The sequence below is a fragment of the Erpetoichthys calabaricus genome, chromosome 8 (assembly GCF_900747795.2).
Source record: "Erpetoichthys calabaricus chromosome 8, fErpCal1.3, whole genome shotgun sequence".
NCBI lineage: Eukaryota > Metazoa > Chordata > Cladistia > Polypteriformes > Polypteridae > Erpetoichthys > Erpetoichthys calabaricus.
In genome coordinates this window covers 112,669,536-112,683,002 of record NC_041401.2, presented here as the reverse complement: position 1 = coordinate 112,683,002, position 13,467 = coordinate 112,669,536, and the positions used below count along the sequence as shown (strand labels likewise).

At 35.0% G+C, this 13,467-nt stretch overlaps 1 protein-coding gene across 1 annotated transcript in view; it reads right to left on the bottom strand.

Annotated features, from left to right (window-relative positions):
* Positions 1–13,467, bottom strand: part of hdac4 (histone deacetylase 4) — a 552,364-nt gene that overhangs the window by 336,140 nt on the left and 202,757 nt on the right. The window contains 1 exon segment of the mRNA XM_028807299.2: positions 11,567–11,638. Coding sequence (XP_028663132.1) covers positions 11,567–11,638 — 72 coding nt within the window.

The following is a 13,467-nucleotide window of genomic DNA, read 5'->3' as shown; positions in this document are numbered from 1 at the left end:
CTTAGTTAGATTACAGGATTACATCACTTTGTACTTTCAGTGAACCCTGCCTTTATGATATGTTGTATTTCCAAGGCTTGCATTAGCTTGAAAACTGTGTTCTTTCCAATGTGTGTCTTTTAAGGAACACTACACAAGTCATGACACACAAGTTACTTCATGCTTTACAGACACACTGCCTGCAGAAAATACTAAAATCCATCTATCCATCCATTATCCAACCCGCTATATCCTAACTACATACTGATAAGAAAACTATAAACAAAAAATGCAAACATACTATATATGTGTGTAGGGCCTGGAATATTTCTGCTACATCATAACGTTCTAAGGCAGCCTGCATACCATGATGTAATTTTTATTGAAGATTTATTATAGTAAAATTTAGTAAATAGTTTTGTAACATGTACGTGTACATTTGTCTGCATGAAACAACTATATATACTGGACCAATTTATATGATCTACTGTGTAAGCTGTACTTTGCTCTTTATTTTTCATTTAAGTAAGTGCATATGAGCAGTGGTAAACTGCAGAACAGAGCACATGTTCTTCACTCAAACCTTGCAGTGGGTAGGAGCATTAATACCATTTAGCAACTGAAACAGCCATACCACACTATGTTCAAGGTCTTGGAAAATGCTTCTACAAAGAATATAAACTCTAATCGACAAAAGTGAACAAGTTCAAGAATAAAATTAAAAATGAGTTAAAAACTCAATAATATGAGTGACTTTCCCTTAAGTTTTTGCATCTACACTTCAATTGTTAATTCAAACAGCATTTCGCATTCACTTATACATACACATTCACTTCATGGTGATTGCTTTCCAATTCCATCCTAAAACCATTAAAACTAGTCACTGTGAGATTTTTATACACACTCTTTTCATTTTCGTAATATGTCTTTGGGAGATCACCTAAAACTGTTAGCAGCAAATATTCTAATGAATATTTAGATGGTTTTAGTGTTTTATTCAAGAAAGTGTTTAATTTTCAGTCAATTACAAGATTTGTCGGAATTTCCAGTATTATGATTTTGATTGTATTTATTTATTAGCTTGTTTTAAGAGTTTTGTTGTTTTGTTGGGTTTTAGAGCAGGCTAAGGCGAGTCTATTCAATTTAAATCTGATAATATTCTGCCAATAATATCTGGTAATAATATATAGCTGGTGTTTACAAATACTTAGATAACCTGCATCTTTATATAACCAGCATGCCCCTTCCATTTACAAAAAAAATGTTTAATCCGTAGGTTAAATTTTGGAAAAGACGGTATATTCACTTTTATATTTCATTTATATGTAAAAAGCTATATTTGAGTTCTTTGCTGCTGTACTTTAAACATGAAGTCTTTGTCTCTTTGTAAAATCCCTGCTGACAAACAAAGTTCTCTCCAGAGGCAATGAATTTGAATTGAATTGAGCATTAGACCAACTTCCTCCAAAAATAGGACTGATGTTACTTAACAATTAATCATAAAATGACCAAGCTGCAAACCAAGTTGTGTGCTAGTATCAACAAAACATCTTAAAACATCAGAAACCCAAATTAAGGAAAGTATCACAAGAAGACCGAATCTATTCCATAACTGTCACAATGCAAAATCTCTCACCAGCCACTAGACCACTATAATCTGATTAATAAGCATGGTTCATATGGAAGGGGGGTAGTGTGGAAGGTAGTGTTTACTGGTTAGTATTTGGCTACAAACTACATACATAAATACAGTACAAGATATAACTCAGATCATTTTGATCATTGGTTTCCATAGTGTTCTATGCTTTTTTTTTTGCACAGTCACATACAAACATGTCAAAGTTTGCATTACACAAAAATGAATAGCAATTGCCACATTGCAAAAAGGCTCACATTTTCTTTACCTCAGCATTTATTGGAAGCCCCAACTTAATAGTACTACCAACAATTACCAAATATACTACCTAATACCAGAGCAAAAAACATTTTAATGCACTCACTTTAGAGGAAGCTCACTAAACTAGCAGTCGAGTTTCAATCAGCACATCAAAATCGCCTACAATAGTTTACCGACTACAAGTAGTAAGGGATGAAAAGATCAACTCGACAAAAAAAAAAAAAAACAGAAAACTGAGCCTTAATGTTTATAATGAACTGGTAGCAACATCAGTTTGAAGTTTCAGCTCATCAGAAGTAACTCAGAATATAAACAAGTGTAGTCTCTGTCACAGATGTGTTACTGTTGGCATTGGTTAAGACAACAATAACCAGTTAGAAACTATTAAATGATAGTACCATCTTTAAATTTATTTGATTTCCATTATAAAACCTGGCACTGATGGCTAAATAATATTCAAGAAAGCTGATCTTCTTAAGTTTGAAAAAGATTACAGAAATACACAGTGCTTTAAATTTAAAAGAGCTTCATCAATTGAAAGCAGCTAGGCAAGCCCTCGAGCGGCGTTTTGTTGCAACCAGTTTAACGGTCCACAAATTAGCTTATCGGGAACACCAAAAAAACTACTCCAGAGCACTGACCACTGCCAGATGTCAATACTATTCTAATTTAATCAACAACAGTCCTGGAAACTCCAAACAACGTTTTCTGTGATAAATCATTTACTCAATCCTCACACCAAGCCATAATTTCACAGAGGAGCAGTGCAATAATTTTATTGAATATTTCACCTCTAAGGTAGACAACATTCGCTCCCCTTTGTCTGTCTCCAGCCCTCCATCACTGGATGTTTCTACATCAAAGCCAATGGGCTGCCTTTCCCAGTTCCTCTGTACCACAGTTAAAGATGTTGAGGGCATCATACAGAGGATGAGGCCTTCAACATGTTCATTGGGCCCTTTTCCTACTCCTCTGGTAAAAGCTAGTGTATCAGATTTAAGCCCTCTTATTGCTGATATCATTAATCACTCTATCCAGAGTGGCTTAGTCCCACTAGCCTTGAAAACCGCAAAAATTAGACCTCATTTAAAAAAATCCTCTTTGGATCCTGAAGTGATAGCAAACTATCGTCTGATCTCCAACCTTCCATTTTTGTCTAAGGTTTTGGAAAAGGTTGTTTTGGTTCAGCTTCAGGATCACCTCAAAAAATTCAATCTGTTTGAAAAATTTCAATCTGGTTTCCGAACTTCTCACAGTACAGAGGCGGTCTTGGTCAGAGTAACCAATGACTTCCTGATGGCTGCTGACCAGGGCTCTCCATCACCCCTTATCCTCCTGGACCTCACAGCTGCATTTGATACGGTAGATCATAATATTCTCTTTCATCGTCTTCACTATATAATTGGACTTTCTGATATTGCTTTGGAGTGGTTTGAGTCCCATCTTACAGATAGGGCTGAGTATGTGGCCTTGGAGGATGCTAAGTCTCATACCCACACTGTCACCTGTGGGGTCCCACAAGCATCAGTCCTTGGGCCGACCCTTTTTAATATCTATATGCTACCCAGGGTAACATCATCCGCAAGCATGGAGTTTCATTCCATTGCTATGCCGATGATACGTAGCTCTATGTAAGACTGGATTCGACTTCTCTTATATCTCCATCAACTCTTTCCTCTTGCTTGGATGAGATTGAGGCCTGGATGTCCAAGAACTTCCTCCAGCTGAACAGCAGTAAAACTGAAGCTCTTTTAATTGGCACCCCCTATCAACTTCGTTCCTCTGTAAATTGTATTTCCTTTTCTGACCATACCATTACCCTCTCCCCTTCTGTTAAAAATCTGGGTGTCAAGTTAGACTCCCATCTATCATTTGATACACATGTCCATCACCTTTGTAAAATTGCATTCCTTCATCTCCGAAACATAGCCAAACTCCGTCCCTACCTCTCCCTCTATGATGCTGAAAAACTGGTACATGCCTTTGTCTCATCCAGGCTGGATTATTGTAATGCACTCCTCATTTGGGATCCCCAGCAAGAGCCTTCAAAAGCTACAACAAATTCAAAATAGTGCTGCAAGAATCCTGATGAGAGTGCGGAAATATGAACACATTTCTCAAATCCTTCAGTCACTTCATTGGCTCCCTATCCATCTCCGTATCGAATACAAACTCTGTTAGTTTACTCACCAGTGTATCCATGGAAATGCTCCGCAATATCTCAAGGAACTCCTTATACTACAATCCACTGCAAGAAACCTCAGTTTTGCAAATACCTACCGCCATCGCTCCCCTGTGACCAAACTTCATACAATGGGTGACCGAGCCTTTGCAGCCGCTGCTCCACGGCTCTGGAATGCCCTACCAGAGAGCCTAAGAGCACAGCAGATTGTGGGCTGTTTTAAAAAACAGCTAAAGACTTTTCTATTTAGGAAAGCTTATTAACAAGAATGCTATAATTATTGTTGTTTTATCTCTATTTTTATCTTGCTTTGCCTTTGTTTAAACTTTGAGATTTACTGCTAATGTAAAGTGCCCTATAAATAAAATGCATTATTATTATTATTATTATTATTCAACTCATATGTTGATATTATATTTATTTTGTCAATGTGACAACCACATCCTAATTTTTCTTTTAGCAATTTTCTGTATTTTTTTTTAACTTTTGGGGAAAAAATGAAGACAGTTAAAAAGAATCAGTTAGAAATGTGTCTGAAACAAGCATATGGACTTCTGGCCTGCCAATTATCTCTGTCTTTGAGACAGCTGCATTGTTTGCTGACCACCAAGTACCAAATATTCACAGATAATGCAAAAGAGTAAATCAGCAAAAATGTCAGAAACACAAGAACATCCCATATTTCAAAAGTGAAAGACACTACATGCCATACATTTGGGAACAAGGCAGTTTTCAGTGGTGGTTCTGATGAAAAAAATTAAGGGAATGCTTAAGTGTGTTTTATAGCATTTTTATGGAGATATAAGCAGCTTAAGAGTCCTTGACCTGCATGTAAATGTCCCAGAGGGACAAAGCTTTTGTTAATTGCATTTTTGAGAACAGAATTACTTTGAGAAGTGCCAGGCATGACCACTCAATGCCATAACCAGAGACAGTGTCTGACAGAGCACCACCTATGTCAAAATTGTATGAGTATGGACTGAAATTCTACCTACTATACTTTTTTTCTTTTCTGTTTGACTGAAAAGGAGATGTTCTTTATAAAGAAATAAAAACAAAGAGACAGGCTAGAACAACTACACACACAAAAATATACACTAATAAGTTATGACATTAAAACCACTTACCGGTGACATGAATAACATTAATTATCTTGTTACAATGACACATGTCAAAGGCCGAGATATATTAGGCAGCAAGTAAACAGTCAGTTCTTAATGGTGATGTGTTAAAGGCAGGAAAAATGTGTATCAAAGATCATGTAGGGGGTAATGTTTTATTAGAAGTTACATTTACTTTCAGTAATTCTGGTACTGTACCGTTTAAAAAATGGGTTTACCAGTACTATTTCAATACCGGTATACCACACAACCTTAATGCAATGAGCATCCAAAAATCACAAAGCGATACTTTGTTTTCATGCAAAACTAATTTTAGGATTGAAAAGGTGAGAAAGCACAGTAGAATTAGATTCTGTACTAGTCAGCCTGCAAGATCTAACAAATGATGATGCAAAGCTGAGTCATTTCATTAAATGTGCAACTTAGAAACAAAAATGTACACTGACTCAGCAACACTTTCAGCTGACAGGGCTTGCTGATCACACGAGACGGTCTGAATGTTCTAACCATGCTCCTGTCACAAAGTTTCAAGTGTTCAGCCTTAGGAAATGGACATGAACCTATCAAAAACAGAGGGCTGTACTCTTACAAACAGATCTTGCCCTATGCAGTCACAGAGAGGAATTTCAGATAAAACAAGATGTTCAACATTAACTGGTATGTACTCTGGGCTCCTAACCGGTATACTGGAGGTTGTGGCAATGCTCTTTACTATTAACCTAAACACTGTAGAGTAGGGGCATGCTTTTTCAGGCCTAAACCTCATGTTTACCAATACAAGGACCAACTTAATGGTCCAAATGTGACAAATTTTAATGCAGCTGTATACAGAAATCATTGGCTGTGGTCAAAAGAAGGTGTATGACGCTGTAAAAGGACATATTGCTCCTCATAATATCTTTAAAGGTCAAACTGATCATGCTTTTGACTGAGAAACTTAATTGGTGAGGTCTAAATTAGGTCTGAAAACAACACTTGCGAATACAGTATCAATGCAGCATTTCAGATCATTCTTGATAAAGTATTTTTGGGGTCATAGAAAAAGACCATGCATCAACATCGCATAATCCTTTAAATTTTACCTTTTAATGACAAAAGCAGGAATGACTTATAAAAATGTTCATTAACTATAATCAAAAGGTTTAAAATTCATGTTAAAATAAAAGCACACTTTTAACTCATTCCATACTAACTTTGGCAATGCATGTGCATACCAAAATGAATTTTACAAAACCTGTGCGTACCACAAGAGATGAGCAGATTCACTTCCCCATGAACTAGTAAAATATTTGGCTCCAAAGAAGACATTATTTCTATTTAAGGCTTGCTCCTTTCTAAACTTTGGCCGTGAAAATCCTGTTTATAAATATGGCAAAAACATCTTCAAGTACAGCAAAACTTTTCAGAAAAATGAAAAAGTATAAATGAGCTTTTTTTTCCAAAAGAAAGCATGCCAACACCCTTGACAGACCAGCTACAACAGTATTATCCTAAGTATTTTTTAAAGAAATAAACAGAAAAAACAGCACCACCTTGGAGCTGTGTTTTGTATTTTTAATTCTGTTGGTAGAGTCAGCTAGCTACCCAGACCTTCTTTGACAAGACTGTCTGAGTTGATGTCCATAACTACATTAGTAGAATATAAAACAAAGGGCTGGTACAACCCCACAATGATACTATAATGAGACAATTTCTTCTACTTGCTATGAAAATAGCATAAAAATTCTTCTGGTCCTTGATTTCTGTCCCACTACTAAGCACCTTCATAGGAACAGCTTTAAGACAATTATCTATGAGTTAGATAATAAATTACAATATTATACTGTAGGAGAAGTAAACATATAAATGCAAAAACACTTAAGGAAATATTGTACGGATTGTTTAGGTTTCAAATAATTTGAAAGGAAAACAAAACAAAACCACAATATGTAACTATACTGAATGACTTTGCACATGCTGATTTCCCAAACATAAGCTTATTTATCTAAACTAACTACTGGTTTATATCTACACAGTTGATGACAGAATAGAGGAAGAGGGAATAGCACAGGTTTTGATAAGAGTAATTTAATCAAGCAACACCATAACTTAAGAGAGGCGGGCATTTTTGCTGCTTAAACAATGCTAAGACAGATCCAGAGATTTACGATAAGCTGGTATTCTTTTCAATTAAAAAAAGTGAAACTACTTCTTCAAACAATTTAGATGATCACAAAGTGCTTGTGATTGAATAAAAAAATCTGAAAAGCGAAACAATTAAACAAATGTTACTGCATATGCCCTCAGAAAAGGCTCCTTGTGTGGAGTTTACAAATTCTGCCAGTGTTCACATATTGTTCCCTTTCTGGTTTCCTTTCACCGCTTAAATACAAGCAGTCAAATGGCAACTCTAATTGGCTCTGTTGTGAGTATATAAGAGGCCAAGTTTTATATGTGCTCTGCTGTGCTTTGGCATCCCATCCAGAACTGGTTGCCACTATGCATTCTTTGTTGATTAGACAGCTTCTGGATGCCCAATTAATGGAATGAATGCTCAATAACAATATGATTTATGTTAGCCACACCAATCGTATTAAGGCTCAAAAACACTGGAAGAATTTTTTGAACACAATTTATATTTGCAGTGATACATTCAGCTGAATTTCATGCCAATTAAAAGACAATTATGAGGTACAACTGGCATTTCCAGTTAAATTCAATGTTTGTGTAAGTAAATAAGTAGATGAGAGTTTTTACACATACACATCTATGCCTGTAATCAAAGGTTCAGGCTTGGTTTTTTTAAGCTGGGCTCAACAGTCAGCTGACCTAGAACAGCTAGAATCTAAAAAGAAGTAGAATTTTATAATTTCTCTTTTATTATTTTATTCAACGGCTTTAAAATCAAAGCCTGTGCCAAAACTAATGAGCATATTAGAATGGCCCAAACAATTCTTGACAGATATTGCACCCATTTATCAGAATGTACATTATCATAACAAGTACATTTATGTATTGTCTCACACCTAAAGAAAAAAAATCACTTTCCTTGTTGTCCACAATGCCTTGATGAGATCACATTTATACTATGTGACTAAACTAAATACTAGTAAAGGAAATGTTTTGGTCATGCTAAAATCAAATTTTCATTTAACTTGTGCAAGCCTGACATGTACAATTACTTGCAAATTCCCTAATTTGTAATACATGCTTTGGATTTATATCTAGTGATCACAGGACATGAATGTACTATTCAGTTTGTTTTATCTAAAAATAGCCGTAGAGTAAAATCAAAATGTTCACAATTTTGGAAAATCCTGGCACCTAACACAATTCATACCAACTGAGAGTTTTACCTCACAAGAAAGTTTATTCTTTTTCACTAATGTAAGAAGCTTAATAAGCAAACATTTATGCAGCCAAGCAGAATGTTATCTGCATTCAACTGTTGCCATCACTAAGATTATGAGAGGCTGAGTTCTGAGGAACCGTTTTTTTTCTACTTACTTCAAACAACTGTGGTAAGCCTCAGACCAATTTGTTCTTTTGACATGATCTAGGCCTCCAAAATGAAATCGAAGCAGATAATTTGAAAAGAGTTCTGTGAATACACGTTCAGTGCAGGTTTTACAAGGACACTGTGTTTGTCTTTATACATTTTATAAATTGATGGACTCTCTGCAGAGAGGAGTCCATTTCTAGCTTAATAGACAGATATCAAGGAGTTGTGCTCCACACAGCTGAAGATGATTTAATGTCATGCTGGAAGAAGTTACACTTACACTGAAGCCTTCAATCTATACTGAAAGGCCTCTCTTAATGTACACAGCTTACGTTTACCCAAGAAATCCTGACTGGTAATAGAGAAACATTTCAATAAGCACCTTCTAGAATTTAAGATGGGGTGATGGGAGGGGCGTGGGATTCATGTACAAAACCATAGTCATAAACTTTCAGGAGCAAAAAGTGAAAATATAGTTGCCCAGGGAAAAAGTTGTAGTCACAGTTCAGATTTTCTCTTGCAAAAATTACTTACAATATATGGACAGAAAATGATCAAAGTACTGTTCACAATTAATGTAATGTTTTCATTAAACAACAATAATCCAAAAAAAGTAAAATGGATGATTATCACTGGGAAGACAAAACCATTTTGAAAGGCTTAACTAAATAAATATCTAAATTCCACAAAGACTAAAGAAGCAAAGACATTAGAAAAATAAACTGACTTAATAAATGAATAGGTTCATTAATGATAAACATCACAATAGATGATGAAATTGTAATTGTAATACTCTGAAGTCTGATTTGCAGTGTGCCATGTCATGAACACTACTACATACAAAAACCAAACAAAAAAAAACTGTTTGCACAGCTAGATCTACACATAAACCACGCTTGCCACTTTTCCCTACTTATTTTTCACAAATCCATTATATATAATGTGGCATTTACACCAGCATGAACATACTGTCACTCCAGAAACTTTGCATGAGACCTGAAAAAAGATGAAAATAATGTACAATAATGTGGTTTCCTTTGCTACTATATGCAACACCAGAAAACCAGACATTAACAAAAAATATAAATATAAAAGACCAGAGAACGTATTAAGTTGAAAGTTACAATATGTGAAACGTGTTATAGGTTGTTATAACAAAATACACAGAATATCCATATATACATTATTTTAGACAAGACATTAAAAAAGCATTACAGATTTGCCTTTTAATTATTTTGAAGGTAACAATAACATGAAACATTATAAGCACTTAAAGTGTTTACTTAAATTTAGCATAACATTCTTCCTACAACATACAGTAGTTTACTATTATTTTCAATTATAAAATAACCATTCATCCATTTATTCTCTAAACCTGCTTACCCAGTACAATTTTCTGCCAAGCTGTAGCATCCTAGACTAATCAAGGTGGATGGTATGCCAGTCTACTGAATTAGTATAAGAAAATAGATATTCAGCAAAAAATATACAGTATTTTAAATGAACCAACGCTGTATGAAAATATATTGATACTGGAATAACATTCTTTGATTAGCTGAATCCAACCACATACATAAAAATTAAATATAGTATTTATTGCACTTTTTCAAAAGATTAAAAAAAACAGTACAGTCACATCTTCACATTTATAAAGGTTAAGGGCAGAAAACCCCCGTGAATGTGAAAATTCGTGAATAATACTTTGGATGGACCTCTTACCACTGATGGGGCATGTGACAGCTGTATCATTTTGTGGTTTAATTTATTAATTGCTTTTAGATTTTTTTTTTTTTTTTTTTTAAACTCACTCCGCTGGTTAACCAGCACCAACATGAGCTGATTGGTGTTTAGTGCCCTAACAAATGCTTGGCATCGGCTCAGGTTGGCTACACAGATAAAAAGAAAAGGGGCAGGTAAAACAAGGAGAAAAAAAAATTGGGTGAAAGGAAATCAGGAAGTGAGTACGAGTTTGAGAAAGGTGACAGCCAACAAGGATGGCTAGAGCTCCATAAGGATTTTCAGTAGAAGCAAGTAATTATTCAAATGAGACAGAGTGCAAGTGAGAGAGAATGGAAGAGTAGGATCATAAAGTGTAACTAATGGAGCAGTGATAGCAGAAGGTAGCTAATGTATATCCCAAAGTTCTTTTTTTTTTACCAAAACAACTTGTATTATTAACAATATAGTATGCACTTACATTAAGAAATATTAAGTAACACTATTATTTATATAAGATTTTGTTTGATACAAATTGTTTCCAGTATTGTTTGTATGTTTTTGGCCTACATATCGGCTGCGAGTTTCTGCGATTTTTTTGCCAAGCTCCAAAAATATACGTATCTGTTCACATGTTCATTGCCATAACACAAATAACTGAAACTACGAAATATCAAATTCATGAATCTGGAGGAGTGACTGTATATACATATTTCTGAGTATATCTCTTAAACAATGATGAGTGAACTCTATTGAATTCGCATCATCTGAATTTTTTTGAAATCATGGAAATTTTGGGGAACTTCGCCAAACTCAGCAAAATGCATTGATTTCAACGGGGAAGGATAAACTAAACTAGCTTTAAGTGTATTATAAAGGAGAAATAGTCTTTTAAATGTCCGTATCAGCTAATGAAACATCTTCCAACTATGCTGGACTGATCATTGATCCCAAAAATATGACCTGAGCTGTGAGGCAGCAGTGATACTTACTGTGCCACAAACGCGTGCCTCCCTAAGAAAAAAATGAATAGAATTAAATAACAGAACAGTAAAATTTCTTGTAGATGGTGGCAGACAGGAGCATGAATTCACAAATAAGGCTTATCCAAACCTGCCACGGATTCAATAGCTGGTACTCTCCTCTTTCAAACCAAAAATACAGGTTGTTTAATGAAAAACACTTCTTACCAGAAGATGAGATGTGATTGCCCAGAGATGGCTTCAAAAGTTCTAAGGGCTGCTCTTTGTTAGAAAGTCCATCTAAGGAAAACAAAAAGGAAAAAACAATGTCTCTTATTGTCTACAGCATGAGGAAAACAGTCAGTGTTATTAAATGTGCAAAATAACATTGTTAGGTTAACATAAATACATTGGCAAATCTTAATAAACTTCCTTCACAGAAGTCAAACTAATTCTTGTAATTACCAAATCTCACAGATTAAGTTTCAGAAATGTATCATGTATGTCAAGTCATTCCATTCATGAGGGTATCAACATTTTCTTTACTGTTTGCTTGGAAAGCTACCCGACAGAGAGTGAAAAGATAATGCTTTTTTTTTCTTGATTGGCTGATCAGAAAAGAAAGAAAAAAAGGGTACATGGTTTATAGACAATTTATATTTGCAGGCTCATGAGAAGAAAATACACCGTCTATGGGTAATTTTATCTACACAATTAATAAAGCCCAAAGACACTAACAGCTAACCTTTGGGTGCACATAGTTGATTTTTAAGATCAATTAAGCAAAGAAATAAATCACTTTTGATGCTTTTGTTTGCCTCTCAGTTCAAACTTAAATGCAGAAAATAAAAAGGCTGAAAGTGAAAATAAAAATGGATAAAATGATATTAAAAGATGCCACAATAATTAAATAAAACATAGATCTTTTTCATTTGTCAGCTCTTTATGAAAATGTTTGTCAGAAACAGAGGCATGGGAGGTGGCAGTTAAAAATAGACAAGTGAATTGGATCTGAGGAACATGGGAAACAAGTGAGTATGAGCACCATGGGAGATTTCAAGAGAAAAACATCAGGGGGACTGAATGACACAGACACAGGCATCAGACACACAGGCAGGTGAAATCAATGCAGTCACTAGATAGGGTTTGAGAATAAATTTAAGCATGGAGGACTTCAGCCTAAAAGGAAACGATTAAAACTTAAAATTTTACAATCTTATTATGCCATGATTTTCTATTAGTGAACATAATTCTCCAAATGGTATTCAATATACAAGTGATTTAATGCTGAAACAGATAAAAGCTATTACAAAAAATGGTCACTTTGGAAAATTAAGTGGACTAGCTTCCAAAGTCTAAAAAAATATACATTTATGCATACAGTATTTGCACATACAGTATTTGTTAACTTCATGCTTACAGAGTGACCCTTTCATAATTCCCTTCCACTCTTTTCTAGAAAATAGACTTTCTAAAATTCCTTTCTTCTCCCATTCACTCCCAAGTATGAGATTTTTTTATGTTTACATTTAACTTTATTCAAGCAGTTGCTGTATGGGCAACTTGCATGTGTGCACCTCTCCAAGAGTTTTGACTAACTTGTACTTGGGATGTGAGTGGCTATCTGACTAGTAAAAGAAGAAAATATACAAAATATACAAGTAATATAATAATAAGTAATATAACCTCTCTCAAGCTAACTTGAAACAGTAAAGTAATCTATAATTGAAGTTGTGTATTAGACAAATTCTCTAACTCACCAGCAGATCTTTTCAATGGGAGATTTTGAAATTCAAATTTTGTATAGCAATTCTATTTGAGAGCCCTGCGGTGGGCTGGCACCCTGCCTGGGGTTTGTTTCCTGCCTTGCGCCCTGTGTTGGCTGGGATTGGCTCCAGCAGACCCCCGTGACCCTGTGTTCGGATTCAGTGGGTTGGAAAATGGATGGATGGATTCTATTTGAGATACCTCAAAGAAAATTGTCCTGACAAAATTTTCAAAGAAAAAGTATATTAAATTTCAACAAACATGTGCCATTGAAATGAGTTGTTTTATGCGTACAGTCAGGCAGACAGATAGACATTGAATTTGATGTACGTGCTTTTTGCATTATGTGCAAATTCATCTAA